Source organism: Octopus sinensis, linkage group LG11 (assembly GCF_006345805.1).
Source record: "Octopus sinensis linkage group LG11, ASM634580v1, whole genome shotgun sequence".
In the NCBI taxonomy this organism is placed as follows: Eukaryota; Metazoa; Mollusca; class Cephalopoda; order Octopoda; family Octopodidae; genus Octopus; species Octopus sinensis.
In genome coordinates, this window is record NC_043007.1 from 35791514 (window position 1) to 35811513 (window position 20000).

The window sequence follows — 20000 nt, forward strand, 5'->3', positions numbered from 1 at the left end:
CCTAGAGATTGTCCTGTATCAGGAGGATCATATTACTATTGTATACTGCATATACTTTCAATTTTTTTTTTTTATCATTTCATTATATGTAAACCTCCCCACTTTACGTCTGTCTTTGTATTGTCCTCCGCATCCTTGCCCCTGGTGGCAAATAAAAGAAATTATTATCATAATCATCATCATCATCATTATTGTTATTATTTAAGGCACCAAGCTGGCAGAATCGTTAGTATAATGGACAAAATGCTTATACATCCAAATTGACAATATAATTCTGAGTGGATTATGAAATGGTTGTTAACTCTACATTCCAATTAAATTACATTAGAATTTAATTAACTTTGTGACTTGATAGCCAGATTCTTGTCCAGGGTGCTTACAGTGGTTCCACTTGATTCTTCAGATCTAAATTTTACATCTTATACACATGTGTCTACTTAGCATTTTTTTTTTTTTATGCAGTTCAATGACACGCTTTTGTATACGACACCAGTACCTGCAGGATATAAACTCATCAACGTCTTAACATTAGCAGGAATGAAGGTAAGTTTGTTGTAAACTTCTTCAAGTTGTTCATTGATATTTAACCCTTTCATTACCAAACTGGCTGAAACCGCCCCTGGCTCTGAGTAAAAATATCATGTTTTCATAAGTTTTGAATTAAAATCTTCCACCAAGCTTTTGTCACAATTTATGTTCCTAACACTAGCTGAATGATAACTAAGTTATTTTACTAAATTCTTTGTTATATTTAAAGTAATTGAAAGAAACACAGAGCATCTCAAAATAAATACAGTAACGAAAGGGTTAAATCTAAACTGAAATATTTGGCTGTGATACAAAAATGAGTTATATGAAAATGAATTACATGAAATGAGGAGAGATCTAATCACCCAAGGGTTGTTGTCTTTATAGAACTTAACCCCAGGACATGACTAGTGCTTGTTTTGTTAACTCTAAAGTGGGTAAAAGGATAAAGATGACAACTAGGTATGGCTGACTGGTTAAGAAGATTGCTCTACAAGCATGTGGTGTTAGGTTCTGCCCCACTGTGTGGCTCCTCTCGGGCAAGTGTCTCCTAATATAGCTCCAGACTGGCCAAAGCCTTGTCAGTAGATTTAGTGGATAGAAGCTATGTGGAAGCACATTGTATGTATTTGTGTTTGATCTCCCTCCTCCAGTACTGCTTGATAACCAGTGTTGGTATACTCTTTTACTTGTTTCAGTCATTTGACTGCGGCCAGTACTTATTCTATCGGTCTCTTTTGCCGAACCGCTAAGTAACGGGGACGTAAACACACCAGCATTGGTTGTCAAGCAATGCTAGGGGGACAAACAGACACACACACACACACACACACACACACACACACACAACACACACACATATATATATACATATATACGACAGGCTTCTTTCAGTTTCCGTCTACCAAATCCACTCACAAGGCATTGGTCGGCCCGGGGCTATAGCAGAAGACACTTGCCCAAGATGCCACGCAGTGGGACTGAACCCGGAACCATGTGGTTGGTTAGCAAGCTACTTACCACACAGCCACTCCTGCGCCTATGTCCCTTTAGTTATTCAGCAAAAGAGACTGATAGAATAAGTACCAGACTTTAAAAAATAATTAAGTACTGGGATCAATTTATTTGACTAAACCAATGGTTCCCAAAGTGGGTGCTACTGCCTCCTGGGGGCAGTGGAAAGTTCCAAGAAAAGTGGGGGGGTAATGGGGTAGCCAAAAGGGGGTGATTGATGTAAAAACAACAAAATGATAAGTTAATTAGGTTATGTTGTATTTGTGAAATGCATTTGCTTTGAATTTGCTTCAGAAAAAGGCCTGTGTTTGTGGTGGTAAGTTAGTGGGGGGGATCACTAGGAATGTGTCCTGGGTGCCAAGGGGGCAGTACCCCATAAAGTTTGGGAATCACTGGACTAAACTTTTCATGGTTATCCCCCAGCATGCCTGCTGTCCAGTGACTGAAACAAGCGAAAGATAACCAATTATGATAGTTGCTTCTGTTCAATATGTCTTTCTTTTGTTAAGATAATGAAGTTAGATAAGAGGGAAATTTAACTGCTATTTCTAGCTGGTTGTGTGAATATGTCGAGATGCCCTCGTTGACTGAAATTAGTGTTATTACTATTACTACTCAGCTATTACTGTTTATTATTGTTGTTTTTGTTGCTGCTGCTGATACAGCTGTTGTTGTTGTTACAGTTAAATCTCTCTGTTTTCAGGTGAAAAAAACAACATTAGATGACTTCAAAAACGAATTTAACATCATCAGTATCCAACGATCATTCACAGTTTGTGCAAAGTGAGTGTCATATTAATAACATTCTCTTTTTCTCCTCCTTTCTCTCTGTGTCTCTGACTCTCTCTTTCTCTCCTCCTTTCTCTCTGTGTCTCTGACTCTCCCTTTCTCTCCCCCTTTCTCTCTCGTGTCTCTGACTCTCTCTTTCTCTCCTCCTTTCTCTCTGTGTCTCTGACTCTCTCTTTCTCTCCTCCTTTCTCTCTCGTGTCTCTGACTCTCTCTTTCTCTCCTCCTTTCTCTCTGTCTCTGACTCTCTCTTTCTCTCCTCCTTTCTCTCTCGTGTCTCTGACTCTCTCTTGCTCTCCTCCTTTTTCTCTGTGTCCCTGACTCTCCCTTTCTCTCTCTTGTGTCTCTGACTCTTTCTTTCTCTCCTCCTTTCTCTCTGTCTCTGACTCTCTCTTTCTCTCCTCCTTTCTCAATCATTCTCTATAAAGGAAATAAACAAGGGCATATATTCCGGGTGTACAAGGTGTGTGCTGCACACCCATCATAAATTCATTATAAATATTAACTTTACTCGTTAATTTAATCACAAATCATAATGGAAAACTTTTGTTACACCCCTGCTTGAAATTTGATGACAGGAGTCCTGAAATAACACTGCACACCTCACAGCACATTGTATCATAATATGGTGCCAGGCTTATCATAGAATACTGAGAAAATGGCAAAAAATTGATGATGAAGGATGTGTAACAACTTTGACAGAATAGTCACATATTCATTTTCGTAGCTAGAAGTTGTTTGTTTAAATTGATTTGAAATTCCTAAACTTAGATATTTTTTTACAATAATTCTTTATATCTGTATCTCAATTGAATTAAGTTTACATTACTTACATTTTGGATCTTGCATTTTGAATAGAAATACACAGTTTGTATGCCTAATTTGAGGACTGTACTACTAATGTTAGTCATAATATGGTCAGTATGGCAGCTCACCCAATGACAACCACCATACACCACTGAAAATAAACTAATACTTAATGTTCCATAGTGAAAGCACGTGGCTTAGTGGTTAGGGTGTCAGCATCATGATCGTAAGATTGTGGTTTCGATTCCTGGACCGGGCGACACATTGTGTTCTTGAGCAAAACACTTCATTTCATGTTGCTTCAGTCCACTCAGCTGGCAAAAATGAGTAACGCTGGAAGAAAACTATCTTCCCAGTTAACCTTCTTTTGATATTGCTGCACCTCTTATGTGTCCATTTGTTGTGTGTGTGTGCACGTTTTTTTTACCTGCAAAATGTTCAATATTGCCTGATGAATTGTTGTGGCTATATGATAATGTAATATTATTTTATGCATTATTAAATAAGAAGTCATGCTATGGAAATGAACAAAGCATAAACTGACCTGTTCATTCATATTTTTGTATTATATATATATATATACATATAGATATATATATTATATAGTCACTTGCTATTTCATGTCTACTATGGACCTCTGCATGATCACTGAAGCTGCTAGAAATAATAACCAGTTCACCATCAAATTGCATCTCACTATGCATTAGAGAATGTAATGCTATTTATCCACCACGTCACCAAAAAAAAATATCCCCAGAGTGGTCATAGTTGGCTTGCCTTCAATCATATGTCTACATGAGCAGAGATTCACTGGACCTAAACAACAGCAACAACAACATATTTAGATTTATCTTGCTTATTTTTTTATCTTCTATACCCATTTTTGTCTGCAGCACATCTGCCGAGCGAGATGAATGGATCGATGCCATATCTAAAGCTATAGAAGACAACACTTTGAAAAGGAATTCCTTTGAAGTAAATCGAACACAAGTACCTGTAAGTATTCTTGGGAATGTTTGTGTGTGCGTGCGTGCGTGTGTGTGTGTGTGTGCATGCGTGCGTGGGTGGGTGGCGTGTGAACATATTTCCTTACTTTTGAGGTTGGCATTTGAATGTATTCTCTTCTACTAACTGTTATAAACATCACTGTCTGAAAGATACTGTGTTCCTATGTTTACTTATTATGAAATTCCTCAAATTTCTAAATAGCAGTAATAATATGTCATTCTTTTTAGAAATCTTCAGTGACGTAACTTTGTGGTTTTATCTACTTTAGGGTATAATCCTTGCAAAAAAAAAATATATATATACTGATATTGTCTTGAAATTAACCGTACCATACATAATAGGGTTGCATGTTGCCCATGACTGGCTCAAATCTCCTGTTCTAATGTTGACTTAAAGACTCATGATGGGGAGGAACTTTTTGCATTTGACATTGTAAAGGCTCTGAACTGATTGTTGTTTTGTTTCTGTTGTTACAGTCATTGGAAAAGGGGTTTGTGTTAGGTTCAAAAGCACCTCTTTGGGTACCCGATGCCAGAGTAACGATGTGTATGTTGTGTACTTGTGAATTCACTGTTACCTGGAGGCGGCATCATTGTCGAGCCTGTGGCAGGGTGAGTATTAATTTGTTTCTTACATGTTTCATCTTTATTATCTCTTATTTTTTACTTTCAAAAGCTCCTTTTGAGTTTTGGACCTTATGGTGGCAATAACGGATGACAGACCTTTGGCATTATGTTGTGCTTGAGAAGAAGACCCATCAAGCCAAGCAAACTCACAGTCATGGCAGATACTGGTGTCATGCAAATGGCACATAAAAGCAATAAATGCACCCATTATGCTCTCAGAGTGGTTGGCATTAGGAAGGGCGTCCAGCTACAATAATAGTAATAAGCATGTAATTCTTTTATTCTCTAGTTCTGATGAAAAATTTGCTAAAAAATTATAGTGGAGTATCCTGTATGTTGAAAATCTATACTGACTTATGCATCCGAGGAAAGCGAGTTATTTCAAATTGATGTAATGCTTGCATTGTTAGATGAAATGAAGCTGCTTGAAACGGCCGTAATGGACTAATACCTGGACATCCTTGTTACTTATTTGCTTTATATATATATTTATATATGTATATATGTATTTATTATATATATATATATATATATATATATATATATATATATATATATATATAATATATATATATATACATATATATACACAATATGTTACATTACTCGGTAGTCAAGATAAAACTCTGAGTTTCAGATGCCGAAGTGGAAATCCACAACACCATCTCTTCGGTTATCTGGCTATTTGAAAAAACTAGTTTTCAAATAGCCAGATAACCGAAGAGATGGTGTTGTGGATTTCCACTTCGGCATCTGAAACTCAGAGTTTTATCTTGACTACCGAGTAATGTAACATATTGTATAGATAAATTTCCTCTATTTACATAATATTGAGGTCTCTTTCTTTCTTTTGTTATCTTACCGTTTTATCAATATATATATATACACACACATGCACACATACACACACACTCACACACAATGTACTTCTACACAATTTCCATTTACTAAATACACTCACAATACATTGGTTAGCCTGGGGTTATAGCAGAAAACACTTGACCAAAGTGCTGTGCAGTGGGACTGAACCAGAATCCACTTGGATGCAAAACAAGATTGATAACCGCAAAGTCATGCCTGTCTCTTATGACTCAATCACAGGAAGACCAGCAGCACCCTAGGCACTGTTTCAGGGCTTCTGAGACTAGTGGATAGAATTGAGGAGGTTTTGAAAACATTTTTGAAAAAATCAGGTATTTCTAGGTTGACAATCGTCATCATCACCATCATCACACCTGTGGATGCTAATTTAGTTAGCAGATATTTTATCTTGATATTTGGTAACAAGTCTCCTCAAATCTGAAGAATCTTTCTTATTATTCTTGCAGAATATAGGATGGTACTTTTCTGTAGGTCAACAATGCAAGTTTCAATTCCAATCTGTTTTTTATCATCATCATCATCATCACAGTTACTTACTTTTAATCTGCATGTTTGTTGCAATCACTTGCCAAGACACATCCGGGACCCTAGGGCAAGTGAAGGTTAAGAGATATTGAGATATAATTGAAAGCTTGGGGAAGGGAAGTGGCAGTTGTTGTTGTTATCAGCATCAGCGTCGTTGGGAAAAATATATGAAGCCCTGTATACCCATCATGACTACCTGTAAACAATATATGCACAATAAGGTGATCACATATCAAGATAAACAGTTCATGACACTGCAGGTGGGGACCGGTTAGAATTTTGTTCAGGTTGAATAGCCCATCCCGCTCAAAAGGTCTTTGAATAAAGGTTGTTTAAGGATGTTGAATGAAACAACCATGTTTCCAAAGGTGAATTATCCAAACCCCAAAGAATTCCTCTCAACACATGGCTGTGATGCTTCCCCGCTACTTCTGCTCATGATCAGAGATGCACATATTGTCAGCTACTTTATTATTTTATTATTATTATTATTATTATTATTATTTGTTTTGTTTTGCTGTAGGTGACTTGTGGTAACTGTTCCAACAACAAAGCGCCTTTACTGTATCTGGAGTACAGACCCAGTCGGGTGTGTGATGAGTGCAATAAGAAATTATATGAAGGTAATTACAGATATATTTTAATTAAATATTTTATTATAATTTCTTCCATTTTTATTTATTTGTTTTATTACCTCTGCCTTAGCGCAGGCGGAGGTATTGTTTGCAGTCGTGTTCGTTTGTCCATGAACAAGATATCTCAAGAACCGCTGGATGAATTGAGATGAAACTTTCAGGAACGTTTGACCTCATGACTGGCATAAAGTGATTATATTTGGGGATCGATCCAGTACCAGACAAGGATTCTGGATTATTTTTCCTGCTTTTTTACTTAATTTTTGAGAGCGGTCGGATTCAATTTTAGTATTGTTGTTTGTGAGAGCAGTCAAGTTTATTTCAGATATTCTCATTTTAAAAATCATCTCTGGCTAATCGTTGAGAGAATGTTGTTGTTGCTATGGTGGAGGTTTGCACTCTATGAGTGCTATTGTTGTTGTTTCGCCCAAGTACATTTCTGATGGAGCTTATCTCCGGCACATAGACAGGTGAGTTTAACAACTAGATGTGATTAAAAAATCTAGTATTTTAGACATAAAATATTCACTACACTGTTTACATTAGTTAGCGGCACATAAAAGGCACCATTCGAGCGTGATCGTTACCAGCGTAGCCTTACTGTCACTTGTGCCCGTGCTAGTAGGGTGCCAAGAGCACCATCCAAGCATGATCATTGCCAGAGCAGCCAACTGGCTTCCATGCCAGTGGCTCATAAAAGGGCACCATTTGAGCATGATCGTTACCAACGTCGCCTAACTGGCACCTGTGCTGGTGGCATGTGTAAAAAGATTCAAGCGAGGTCGTTGCCAGTACCGCCTGACTGGCCCCCATGCCGGTGGCACGTAAAAGCACTCACTACACTCTCGGAGTGGTTGGCTTTAGGAAGGGCATCCAGCTGTAGAAACTCTGCCAAATCAAGATTGGAGCCTGGTGCAGCCATCTGGTTCACCAGCCCTCAGTCAAAATTGTCCAATCCATGCTAGCATGGAAAGCAGACGTTAAACGATGATGATGATAATGATGACAGTGGTGTTATCTTAGTTGTTGCTTTCACTATGTTTTGTTTGTATACATAATATAAATTCCTCATCTCAGAAATGTAGTATTGTATAAGATATTCTCTACCCAGCCGAAGACCATACTGCACACTCTGACATACAGTAGTTAACCATATTAGGTGCAGTATGGTTATCTAAACATGTTGTCGTTGTTGTTAGTGGTGGTGCAGGTGTCGTAATGGTGTTATTGCAGCATACTGCACACTCTGACATATAGCTGTTCCCAACCACATGGTTCTAGGTTCAGTCCCACTGAGTGGCACCTTGGACAAGTGTGTTCTACTATAGCCTTGAGCTGACTGAATGAAGTCTTGTAAATGGATTTGGTAGACAGAAACTGAAAGAAGCCGATTATGTGTGTGTCTTTGTGTCTGTGTTTGTCCCCCTGCATCACTTGACAACCAATGCTTCTGTGCTTACATTCCCATAAGTACGTGGTTTAGAAAAAGAGACTGATAGAATAAGTACCAGGCTTATAGAAAAGTACTGCAGTTGACTCGTTTGTCTAAAATTCTTCGTTTTATGTTGTTTATAGAAGTGGAACAGCAAGTGGACGAAATAAAGCTTGCAAAAGAAGAAGGCAAGAAACTCGAAAATGTGCTACCAGATGACTTACTGTCTCGATTCCAAAGAATTCGCAAGAGTGGACGCCATGGCCAGAAGAACATAAAACGGCCTGCTTGGCTGAAAGAAGTAAGTACTGGGCAGATCTGTGGTTGCTGTTATAATTTGATGAAATAAAAATAGGATGGATTATAAAACAAGTATGAGTGAAAGGGGTGGAGAGAGAGAGAGAGAGTGTATGTGTATGTGTGTGTGTATCTGAGAGAGAGAGGGAGAGTGTGTGTGTATGTGTGTGTGTGTGTGTGTGTGTGTGTATGTGTGTGCGTGTGTGTTTGAGAGACAGAAGTGAAAAGATGGCGGTGAGCTGGCAGTAACGTTAGCACGCCGGGCGAAATGCTTAGCAGTATTTCGTCTGCCGTTACGTTCTGAGTTCAAATTCCGCCGAGGTTGACTTTGCCTTTCATCCTTTTGGGGTCGATGAATTAAGTACCAGTTACGCACTGGGGTCGATGTAATCGACTTAATCCGTTTGTCTGTCCTTTTTTGTCCCCCTCTGTGTGTAGCCCCTTGTGGGCAGTAAAGAAATAAGAAGTGAAAAGATGGATAGCAAAACAAATGAGGGCAGAAGAGAGAGTGTATGTGTGTGTTTGAGAGAGAAAAGGAAAGAGAAGTAAAAGAGATAGAAAGTGAGGGAAGAGCTAGGAGAAAGTATTGAGGGTTAAGAAAGCTGATGTTAGGAGAGAGGGAGTTTAAGAGAATGATGGCGGAAGGTTAAGAGAAAGAGAGGCAGAGAGGGTTGAATGAGTGTGGGGTGAATATTACCAATAGTTTCGGGCAGGGGTCACCTAACTTTTTTCATAGCGGACCAGATAACTGAGAGAATCACGATCATGGGCCGCATGACCATTTTGTTCAATATAATACAGTGAATACACAAAAAAATAAAGACAACCAACATATTTATTTACCAAAAAGTTATCAAAGAAGGTGATGTTAACAAGATAGTTATATCACACTAAGGCGGTGCTCCAGCATAGCCACAGTCAAATGACTGAAACCAGTAAAAGAATAAAAGAAACTTTAAAATTTCAGCATTCACATTACTCTGTTATATGCAATGTTTATTTATTCACATTGCTCTGAATTAATTCAAGTATTATCTCATAGTTTGAAATTTTGATAATGTGATTGTTTATTTATAAAATGACATTGTAGGGTAGGTGTGAAAGGTTGGATCTGGCCAGCTTGAACATCAGCCAAGTAGAATATTTTGGTCAGATATGGCCAGTTTAAATGCTAAAGAGTTAAATATGGTAAAATTCACAAAACCTACAAGAGTGAAGATGTATGTAAGGCAATGAGTGGGAATGCAAATATTAACATGATGATGATAATGAATTCAATTAATGGAAAGTCTAATTGTGCTAATGCTTAGTTTTCTTCTTAAATCTTTTTACCAGGTACATGCTAATGATCAGGGTTCAACAATGAGTGGTTACTTGAAACTATACAAAGGTAAAAGATGGAAGCAGCTTTGGTTTGTACTGAAGGACAAAGTATTATATAAATACAAAGCCAGTGAGGTAAGCACTTCTCCATGATATTGTCATTGGCAGGTAAACCAGTCTCCTGAATTTAATATATGTTGATCAACTTAGGGCTATTATTCTTAATAAAGAGATAAAACAATATTGCTGGGGTCAATTTTGTCTTCCATCCTCCTAGGATTGATAGAAAAAAAAAGTTCCAGTTAAGTATTATGGTAAATTTGACTAACCAACTCCTTCTGGCATGGGTTGGATGATTTGACTGAGGACTGGCGAACCAGATGGCTGCACCTGGCTCCAATCTGATCTGGCAGAGTTTCTACGGCTGGATGCCCTTCCTAACGCCAACAACTCCGAATGTGGTATTTTTTCCTCCTGAGTTGCACAGACTCTCCTTTGTTCCTCTCACCATCATGAGGAATACAAGAAACCAGTAATTAACCCATTGGAGACCTGTGTCAAATAATGCCATTGTTTACAGAATGCATGAGGCATCTATCCTTGTTCATTACTGATTCATTTTTCACTGATCTGAAATAATATGGTATATTAACTGTAAACTGTTTTACGCTTATCACAAATTGATTTGTGATAATATGAGTCAACGATCAATCATAGATTTTCCTTGGAATATAAAAGCACACCCAGCAACCCTCAGCAATTCTCAGGACAATTTGTGGTTTTGGAATGAAACCTATTTTTCCCATATGTTTGACCATTCATTTATTAGATTCATTTAACAAAGTGTTTTTTTCTCTTTTGGAACCACATACTTGTGATAAATAAAAATAGATGTATAAAATAAATAAATGTTTAGTGTATCCTTTTAGAGACTACAGGGAACATTAGTGACATCAGGGATGGTGTTTGTAAGAGAGAGAGATTACTGTCCAAATATTGTTTGTTCCTTCTCAAGCCATGCTTGGCTCATAAGAGCTGGTTTCCTGGTTTCCTTGGCGTATAGGTTCCCCACCTGGATGGGACACCGGTACGTTGCAAGTGAGCTGCAAGATGCAGGAGGAAAGAGTAAGAGAAAGTTGTGGCGAATGAATCAACAGAAGTTCGCCATTACCTTCTGCTGGAGCCGTGTGGAGCTTAGGTGTTTTGCTCATAAACATATACATCGCCCGGTCTGAAATTCGAACCCGCGAGTTCACTGCTCTAACCACTAGGTCATGTGTCTCCACTACTGTCCAAATATGGATGGACATGTAATGGAAATAAACAATAAATTTTTTAATAATACTAAACTTCTGTATCATTGTATGTAACATTTTCTTTTTCATTGCTAGGATATGGCAGCTATAGACAGTCGACCTCTTCTGGGTTATCAGGTGAACAGAATAACAGAGGTAAGTTTGAAGTGTTGAGATCACAGCATTATGACATTCTAAACGTAATGTTTTAATTGATTTAGACATTATAAAAACCAATTTGAGACAGAAATTACCAACAGGCCCACAGGCAGGATTTGAACCGTCTATCTATAGCTTTCATGTTGACTGTGTTACCTTTTATACTACAGAACACCTGTCACTCTCTCTTTCTCAAATTAACCCTTTAACTGTGTAATCAACTTAAACTAACAGTCAAAACTATATATATATATATATATATATATATATATATATATATATATTTAAAAAAGGAGATGTGGAACACGAGTTGTGATATATAAAAAAGGAAATGAAGAAAATGCTGACAAAATAATTTAAGTAATTTAAGTAATTTAATTAGGTGAAAGTTCTTTTTACCGGTTGCGCATTTGTTATGCTTATCTGATAAGAGGAAAAAATCTATCAGAAAGGAACTCTAATCTTTTGATAAGCATAACAAATGCGCAACCGGTAAAAAGAACTTTCACCTAATTAAATTACTTAAATTATTTTGTCAGCATTTTCTTCATTTCCTTTTTTATATATATATATATATATATATATACACATATATATATATATTACAGATAAAGGCTGAAATATAATTAATTTAATAAAATCAACAAATTTCACCTCGTATTTCGGTATGGAAAGGAACCATATTCAGTAAAAGTTTATATAATTATAACAATGAGGGTCTTTGCAACAAGTTGCTTGACCACATACCGAAAATTTTAGAAATAGCAGCCAGAGGACTGCTATTTCTAAAATTTTCGGTATGTGGTCAAGCAACTTGTTGCAAAAACCTTTATTGTTATAATTATATATATGTATATATGTATGTATATATATATATATATATATTATATATATATATATGACTCCAAGAAAGTTAGAGGTTGTGAATCCAACCCCCTAAGGGATATCTATCTATCCAATATACTGCTAGTAGAATACCCAATTATTAATACACAAGTGTTTTTTATTGCATTGCAATTACATTACCTAGTGTACTCCCACCTAAAGACACATATATTAAGGAACTAGTCTTTAGGATAAATGAATTTATTCACAGAATTCGTTGGAGATATGTATGTATACTATTATAATTATCAGTTTAGTAAATAAATAAGTTACCATAATATAATGTCTAAAAGTTGATGAACCACCTATTGATCCTCTTCATTTTCTTATTGCTATATATATATATATATATATATATATATATACATATTATATGTATATATTCAGACTATATATATATATATGTGTGTCATTGTGTTTGTATGACTGCTTGTATGACTGTGACCTTTGTTTACAATCAGTGTACAGGAGACAGAATCAGGCAAGTAGATAGAAAGACACAACACACACACAACTTATATATGTATGTATACACACACACACACACTCAAACAAACATATATGTATATAGCTGCATTATTTTTATTTGCAGGAGGCTGGTGATGGCTCTGGAAGCTTAAGCACAAATTCCAACTCCTCCGATCCAAGAGCACGCAATGTAAGTATAATTATTCATGCTTCCATTGAATTTTGGAATAGTATTATTTTCAGAAATCAAATCTCTATCTCTTTCTCTTCTTGTCTGAAACAAGTAAAAGATAAAAGCCACACACACACACACACATATCATTTTGTCTGATGCGCTAACAATTCTGCCAGTTGGCCATCTTGATAATAATAATAATAATAATTTCTTTTATTGGTTACAAAGACCTAAGACACTGTGCGTAACAGCAAAGGTAAAAAATAGAGCACGCAAAGATTTGCATTGCAGCATTTCTTCCAGTTCTTTACATTCCGAGTTCAAATACTGCCGTGACCAACTTTGCCTTCATTTTTTTTGAGATTCGTAAAATAAATACCAGTGGAGTACTGGAATCAATGTAAACCCTTCCCCTAAAATTGATAGTTTTGTATCTTTTGTAGAAAGGATTATTATTAAGGTGTTGAGCTGGTAGAATCATTAGTACGCCAGGCAAAATGCTTAGTGGCTTTTCGTCCATCTTTACATTCTGAGCTCGAATTCCGCTGAGGTCGACTTTGCCTTTCATCGTTTCGGGGTCGATAAAATAAGTACCAGTTGAACAGTTGGGTCGATGTAATAGACTCATCCCCTCCCCTAAAGTGGCTGCCTTTGTGGCAAAATTTGAAACCATTATTATTATTATTATTATTATTGAGTGAGAGAGCAGTGCATGCCATCAAAGTGACACTGGGGTAAAATATACGAAGTCCAGTATACCCATCTGATAAGGGTACACCAGGCACATGCATCACAACCATATGTGCGCAACATGGTGATTGCATATCAAGATAAACAGCATATGACCTTGCAGGTGGGGCCCAGTTAGAATTTTCTTCTGGTCGAGTAGCCCATCCCACTCAAAAGGTCCCTGAATAAGAGTTATTTAAGGATGTTGAACAAAACACCCATGTTTCCAGAGGTGAATTATTCAAACTCCAAAGAATTCCTCTCAACACATGGCTATGATGCTCCCCAACTACTTCTGCTTGTGATCAGAGATGCACATATCGTCAGCCACTAAGGGACATGCTCAACTGCTTAAGGTCAAACAACTGACAAGCAAATCTGTGCTATTGATCAGAATATTTGCTGTAGCCCATCTTTTATACCAAGACAAAACAATGTACATAATAACACTTCCAATCAGTTAAGATCAGAAGCCATGAGAGCCAATGCCTGGTACTGCATCAGGGCATTTGTTATTATTAATATTATTATTATTATTATTATTATTCCTCCTCCTCTTCTTCTTCTCCTCCTCCTTCTTCTTCTCTCCTCCTCCTCTTCTTCTCCTCCTCCTTCTTCTTCTCCTCCTCCTTCTTCTTCTTCTCCTCCTCCTCCTTCTCCTTCTTCTCCTTCTTCTTCTTCTTCTTCTTCTTCTTCTTCTTCTTCTTCTTCTTGCCTAGTGGTTAGGGCATTAAACTGATGATAGCAAGATCACTATAAACAAATCATTTGTGCAGGTCGTTTGGCAAAAGGTGAACAGGAAGTCAATCATTAATGTTATCATAAAGGTTGTGAGTTTGCAGAACTGGTAGCACACAAGATGCAATGCTTAGTGGCATTGCACCCTAATTTACATTCTGAGTTTGAATTCTGCCAAGATCGACTTTACTTTTCATCCTTTCAGAGTTGATAAATTAAGTACCAGTTAAATAAACACTGGGTCAATTTAATCAACTAATTCCAATAGCAAGTTTAGAGTTAATTTTTTCACTTAATTAATTAAAGCTTGTAATATGTTCCTTTTTACTTTCCACTAACCTCCAACATTATTTCTCTCTCTTTCTTGTGTAGCAATGGTATGAAGGCATAGAACGCCATCTTTTGTTTGAACTTACACATTCAGGAATGCAGCCCATGAGATTCCAAACTGATAGTGCAGCATCAACAGAGAAGTAATTTTACATTTTATTATCTTTCTTTATTTGTATTTGCCTTTTACTTACTTATTTCACACACACATATATGTGTGTGTGAATATATAGATATATATATAGGCATGGATGTGTGGTAAGAAGCTTGTTTCTCAACCACATAGTTCCGGGTTTGGTCTCACTGCATGACGCCTTGGGCAAGTGTCTTCTACTATAGCCTCAAGCTGAGCAAAGCCTTATGAGTGGATATGGTAGACAGAAACTAAAAGAAGCCTATTGTATGTATGTATATATATATATAATATATATATATATATATATATATATATATATATATATCCGTCCAACCCATGCCAGCATGGAAAGCGGACGCTAAATGATGATGATGATGATGATGATGATATATATATATACATACACATACATACATATATATATCAGCCAAAATTGCGAAGATAATCTGGTACTTGACTGAGGAAAGAAAACTTCAAATGACCTGTCCTTGTTTTCTTTGTATTGTCTATCTGGATGGTTTGTGTTCTTGTCCCATTTTGTATTTTATGTATGTATGTATGTATGTGTGTGTTTTGAACACTTTACCGTGTAACATGAAGTGCGGTATCTCACTCTTAGTTAAAACCATGGGACTTCAATCGTGACAGAATTCATTTTCTTTTGAAAGATTATTTTCAATAGCTGTGTGTGTGTGTACTTGGAAATGTTGACATTTCATGGCTTCAGTTGTCTTTGCTTGAGCAAAACAGCAAAGGGAATGTTTGCATTTCCCTATAATATCAGTTGTTCTGCTTTCAAAGACCTGTTGTATAAAATGAAAAAGACATAATCCTTCACTTAGATAAACAATTTAGAGTTGGTGACAGGAAGGGCACCCAGTTGTAAAATGCTATCTCAAATAAGTCACATGTCTAAACCATAATACCATTGAGAAACGGACTTCAAGCAAACACACACACACCTGTGTGTCTGTATATATTTTGCTGATGTGTATTTGCAAAGGAGTGGCCAGGAAACCGGTGTTTTAGCAATAAAGTTCGGCAGTGAGTTACTGTCACTCCGTTGTTACCCTCACCATCAGAAATCCAGTAAATCAGTGATAATCTCAATGTAAAACAGAAACCAGTAACATTATTTTCCACCATTTGCAATATTAAATACAATAAGAGCACTCAGAAAGCGCAAACCTCCGCCAAGACATCAACGTCCTCTCAACGATTAGCCGGAGGTTATTTTTAAATGAGAATATCTGAAATAAACTCGACTGCTCTCACAAACGACAATACTGTGGCACGTAAAAAGCACCATCCGATCGTGGTCGTTGCCAGCCTCCCCGGTGGCACATAAAAAGCACCATCTGATTGTGGCCGTTTGCCAGCTTCATGTGGCACCTGTGCCGGTGGCATGTAAAAAGCACCCACTACACTCATGGAGTGGCTGGCGTTAGGAAAGGCATCTAACCGTAGAAACATGGCCAGATGAGACTGGGCCTGGTGCAGCCTTCTGGCTTCCCAGACCCCAGTTAAACCGTCCAACCCATGCTAGCATGGAAAACGGACGTTAAATGATGATAATGAACCCGACCGCTCTCAAAAATTATGTAAAAAAAAAAAAGAATGATCCAGAATCCTTGTCTGGTACCGGATCGATCCCAAAATGTGATCAGTTTGTGCCAGTCGCGAGGCCAAACATCCCTGAAAGTTTCATTAGAATCCATCCAGCTGTTCTTGAGATATCTTGTCCATGGACAAACAAACAAACACGACTGCAAACAATATTAAGGCCAACGTAATGTTACTGTGACATCTGATTTAGGTTGTTTTATATCTTTCATAGAAGATGCAAACGAATGTTACTCAAACCTAGAAATTCGTCATTTTAGTTCAGGTGGTAAATGAAGCTATTAACTAATCAGTCTGTGAGACTCACCTGACATTCTACCTGTTCATATTTCAGGTTGCTACAGCTAAATTCCTACATTATAGTATTTATGTAACAATATCTGAGAGTATTGTTGAGGTTGCTTTCGTAAACATACTTATTTATGATCGTCTCTGGTTATATTTGCCGACAAAAAGCTTTTATAAGAAAAAGTAAAAATATATATAAAAATATATAATAGCGGTTCATTTAGTTTCATAAGGGAGATAACCTTTGCTGTAATCTCGAGTTATCTCTCTTTGAAATTGGTTTATTTATTTTTCATTGTTTAATATCGTTATAATCGGTAGAATTTGTTCATTGAGAATGTTGGTAAGAGAAACGGTACATTCTCGGAATAAATTTCTAGCCATGTTTAGTTTCCATAGTTCTTCGTTCTGAACTTTTTTAAAATCTTTTAGTCAGAAGGCGAAGGCAATATCTATCAGTTTCTCTTCTAAGTATACGTTTGTGTACGCCCATACGTTTTATAACCAGCTCGTGCGTGCACACACACACACCACACAAACACGCACTCAGAGTTTTCATGATAAAACCGAATTTATTTAGTTTTAATTGAAGAGATTTGAGCAATGGTTAGACGTTTGGATGCACAAATACTTTATAAAGAATAACAAAATCTTACACACAAGCAAATTTCTTAACCCTCAACGAAACATTGGTGCTCAGGACCTACCAAGGATTCCTGAGATTGTTGGGTATCGTGGGGTGGGGGCCCAAACTGGAAGCTTGTCCTGAATAGTAAGCATTGAGTGTCAGGCAGTGATGTTAAACTGAGTTACGGTTTAATTCTACTACCCAAATTCACTTTTAATCTCTCCAGAGTCAGTAAAATAAGCTACAGTATTATTCTATCCATGGAACATAGGCCATGGACACTTTTCTCCAATGTTCTTAACTCTGGGCTGACTTCAGAGCCACTCCTTCAGTATGGTAGGTGGGGTACACCCTAAGGGAAGGCCTTCTTCTCTATCAGGTCTTGTTGGTTCTGAATTGTCATCGATGTTTCTATAACTTATCATTTTTTTCTTAGGTAGGGCTGTTGTTCCCATGCAAATACAGTTTTACGTCTGGAAAGCGGTGGTCAATTATTAGTCTGGTCCCTGTCTTTTGACAGGGACCAGTCTTGCATAGAAGGCTTTACCAGGATTTTGCACGCTGTTGGCATAGATCACCACACAGCAATAAGGATTGGGTTTTGTGATAGACAGTACAATTCTAAGAGCTGCAGAAAGTTATACTTATCTATCCGTGAAAGTAATTCTGAGCAAATTTTACACCCTAAGACATGAATAGAATATAGGCTAGAAACAGAAGCTTCCAACAAAATCAGGGCAATGCAGTTAGTAATTTTCAAATGTGAAAAACAAAGTTGAAAATTATGTATTTCAAATGGTACATTATGTCTTGTGGAGGTGCAATGGCCCAGTGGTTAGGGCAGCAGACTCGCGGTCGTAGGATTGCAGTTTTGATTACCAGACCACGTGTTGTGAGTGTTTATTGAGCGAAAACACCTAAAGCTCCACGAGGCTCTGGCAGGGGGCGGTGGTGATCCCTGCTGTACTCTTTCACCACAACTTTCTCTCACTCTTTCTTCTGTTGGCCTGCTTGCTTAGCTAGCGGGACGGTGTCATTTGAAGGCTAAAACAATGTGAAGCGCATTGTGACCAGCGATGTGTAGCAACATCTGATAGCCTGGTCGGTGACGGTGATGGTGACATTGTCTTAAATGACCCACTGAGATCAAAGCAATCCAAAAAAACTTTTAGTAATTCAGACCTACATCAGATGTTAATGAATGCATGTACACACACACACACATGCGTTTTTTGTTTTTTTTTACTTTTGATAAGTTAATTAAAGAAGTGCTCTTGTCTTTTGCGGTTCCTTCAAAACTGTTGATGTTCAGTCTATACATCTGTTAGATATGTGGCTATACATAGGTAGAAAAGGATTCATGAGAGGGGTTTTTGGTTTGAATGTAACAAAATGAACCCTGCTATAGGCACCCACATACTAGACGGTGGTGTTAAACTAGGTGAGGGTGTGCTAGGTTTACTATATGTACACATCATAGTAAATATCTTTTTATTCTCTTTTCAGATGGGTGACAGTATTACTTGAAGCTTCAGTGCCCTAGCAAATGGAATATATGGTGGACCAATGACAGACAGACCTAAATATATGTTTCTTGTTGGAAATAATTATAATTTATCTGTGAAACACATCGATTCCATCCTAGAAGAAGACGTATAGCTGGTCATGTGGATCAGTAGTCAAGCAGATGCTGTTTTATCTGTATATGTTTTCAATACTCAGACATAAACAATTTTTGATACAAGTCAAAGCCTGTTAAACAAAAAGCAAAAAAAAAAAAACAATTCTTTTCAAGGAAAAGCTGTGTTAAACAAAAGTGACATCTGTTCATATAAAAGCCTGTGATCAACAAAAAATTGTGCTTAAATTAAACCTTGTGTTAAAAAAGGAATACTCATGATCACAGAAGGATTGTATTAACAAATTGGTATATGTTGAAATGGAAACTCATGTTAAATGAAGGCTTGTGTGAAATGAAGCCCTACATTAAACGAAGACTTGCATTAAATGAAGACTAATGCTTAAATTAATGACTGTATTAATGAATTTTTTTTTTTTTATTTAAAGGAAAATCTGAATTAAAGACTTTTTTTTAATTGGAGAATCTTGTAAATGAAAGTCTTATGTTAAACAAAAGCTTGTGTTAAATGAAGGCCTGTATTGAACGGAGGCTAATACCTAAATGTTAGCTGTCGTAATGGAGATTTTTATTTAAAGGAAGGCCTGCATTAAATGAAAAGACCTTTGGTAAATGAAGGTTTCATATTTAAAGGAAAGTTTTGTGCTAAACAAAAACTTATGTTTAAATGAAGGCCTGCATTCAATGAATACTCATATTCTATTGAAGACCTGTGTTAAATGAAAACATGTGAAGCAAAAATCAAAAAGAAAGACACTAATGCATATATATATATAAATGTGATGTTATAAATTGAAAATCTATTTTTTTAAATATTTCATGATATTGACCTTTTTTTGTAAGGGTAGATGGGGGGAGAAGGAAAGGAGTGATGACTGCATGGGAGAGATGGATTTTTACCCTGTATTAAACAAAATGATAAAACTAAATGAATCAAAGTAATTAAAATAAATATTGAAATATAAGTTTTGATTGAGTTAACTTTTTATTCAGAACAAAAAAAAAAAAGAAATTATGGCCTAGACAGAAGAACATCTGATTTTT

At 36.8% G+C, this 20000-nt stretch overlaps 1 protein-coding gene across 2 annotated transcripts in view; it reads left to right on the forward strand.

The window, feature by feature from the left end:
• The window catches only part of LOC115216965 (FYVE, RhoGEF and PH domain-containing protein 6), a 167575-nt gene extending 147654 nt beyond the window's left edge, over positions 1–19921 (forward strand). For both annotated transcript variants that reach the window (XM_029786436.2, XM_036507341.1), the window contains exons 13-23: positions 463–543; positions 2246–2325; positions 4029–4131; positions 4620–4754; positions 6700–6799; positions 8387–8544; positions 9876–9998; positions 11255–11314; positions 12795–12860; positions 14685–14785; positions 18824–19921. In XM_029786436.2, coding sequence (XP_029642296.1) covers positions 463–543; positions 2246–2325; positions 4029–4131; positions 4620–4754; positions 6700–6799; positions 8387–8544; positions 9876–9998; positions 11255–11314; positions 12795–12860; positions 14685–14785; positions 18824–18860 — 1044 coding nt within the window. In that variant the 3' untranslated portion in view covers positions 18861–19921. The remainder of the gene's footprint in view (positions 1–462; positions 544–2245; positions 2326–4028; positions 4132–4619; positions 4755–6699; positions 6800–8386; positions 8545–9875; positions 9999–11254; positions 11315–12794; positions 12861–14684; positions 14786–18823) is intronic.
• The last annotated feature ends 79 nt before the right edge of the window (positions 19922–20000 follow it).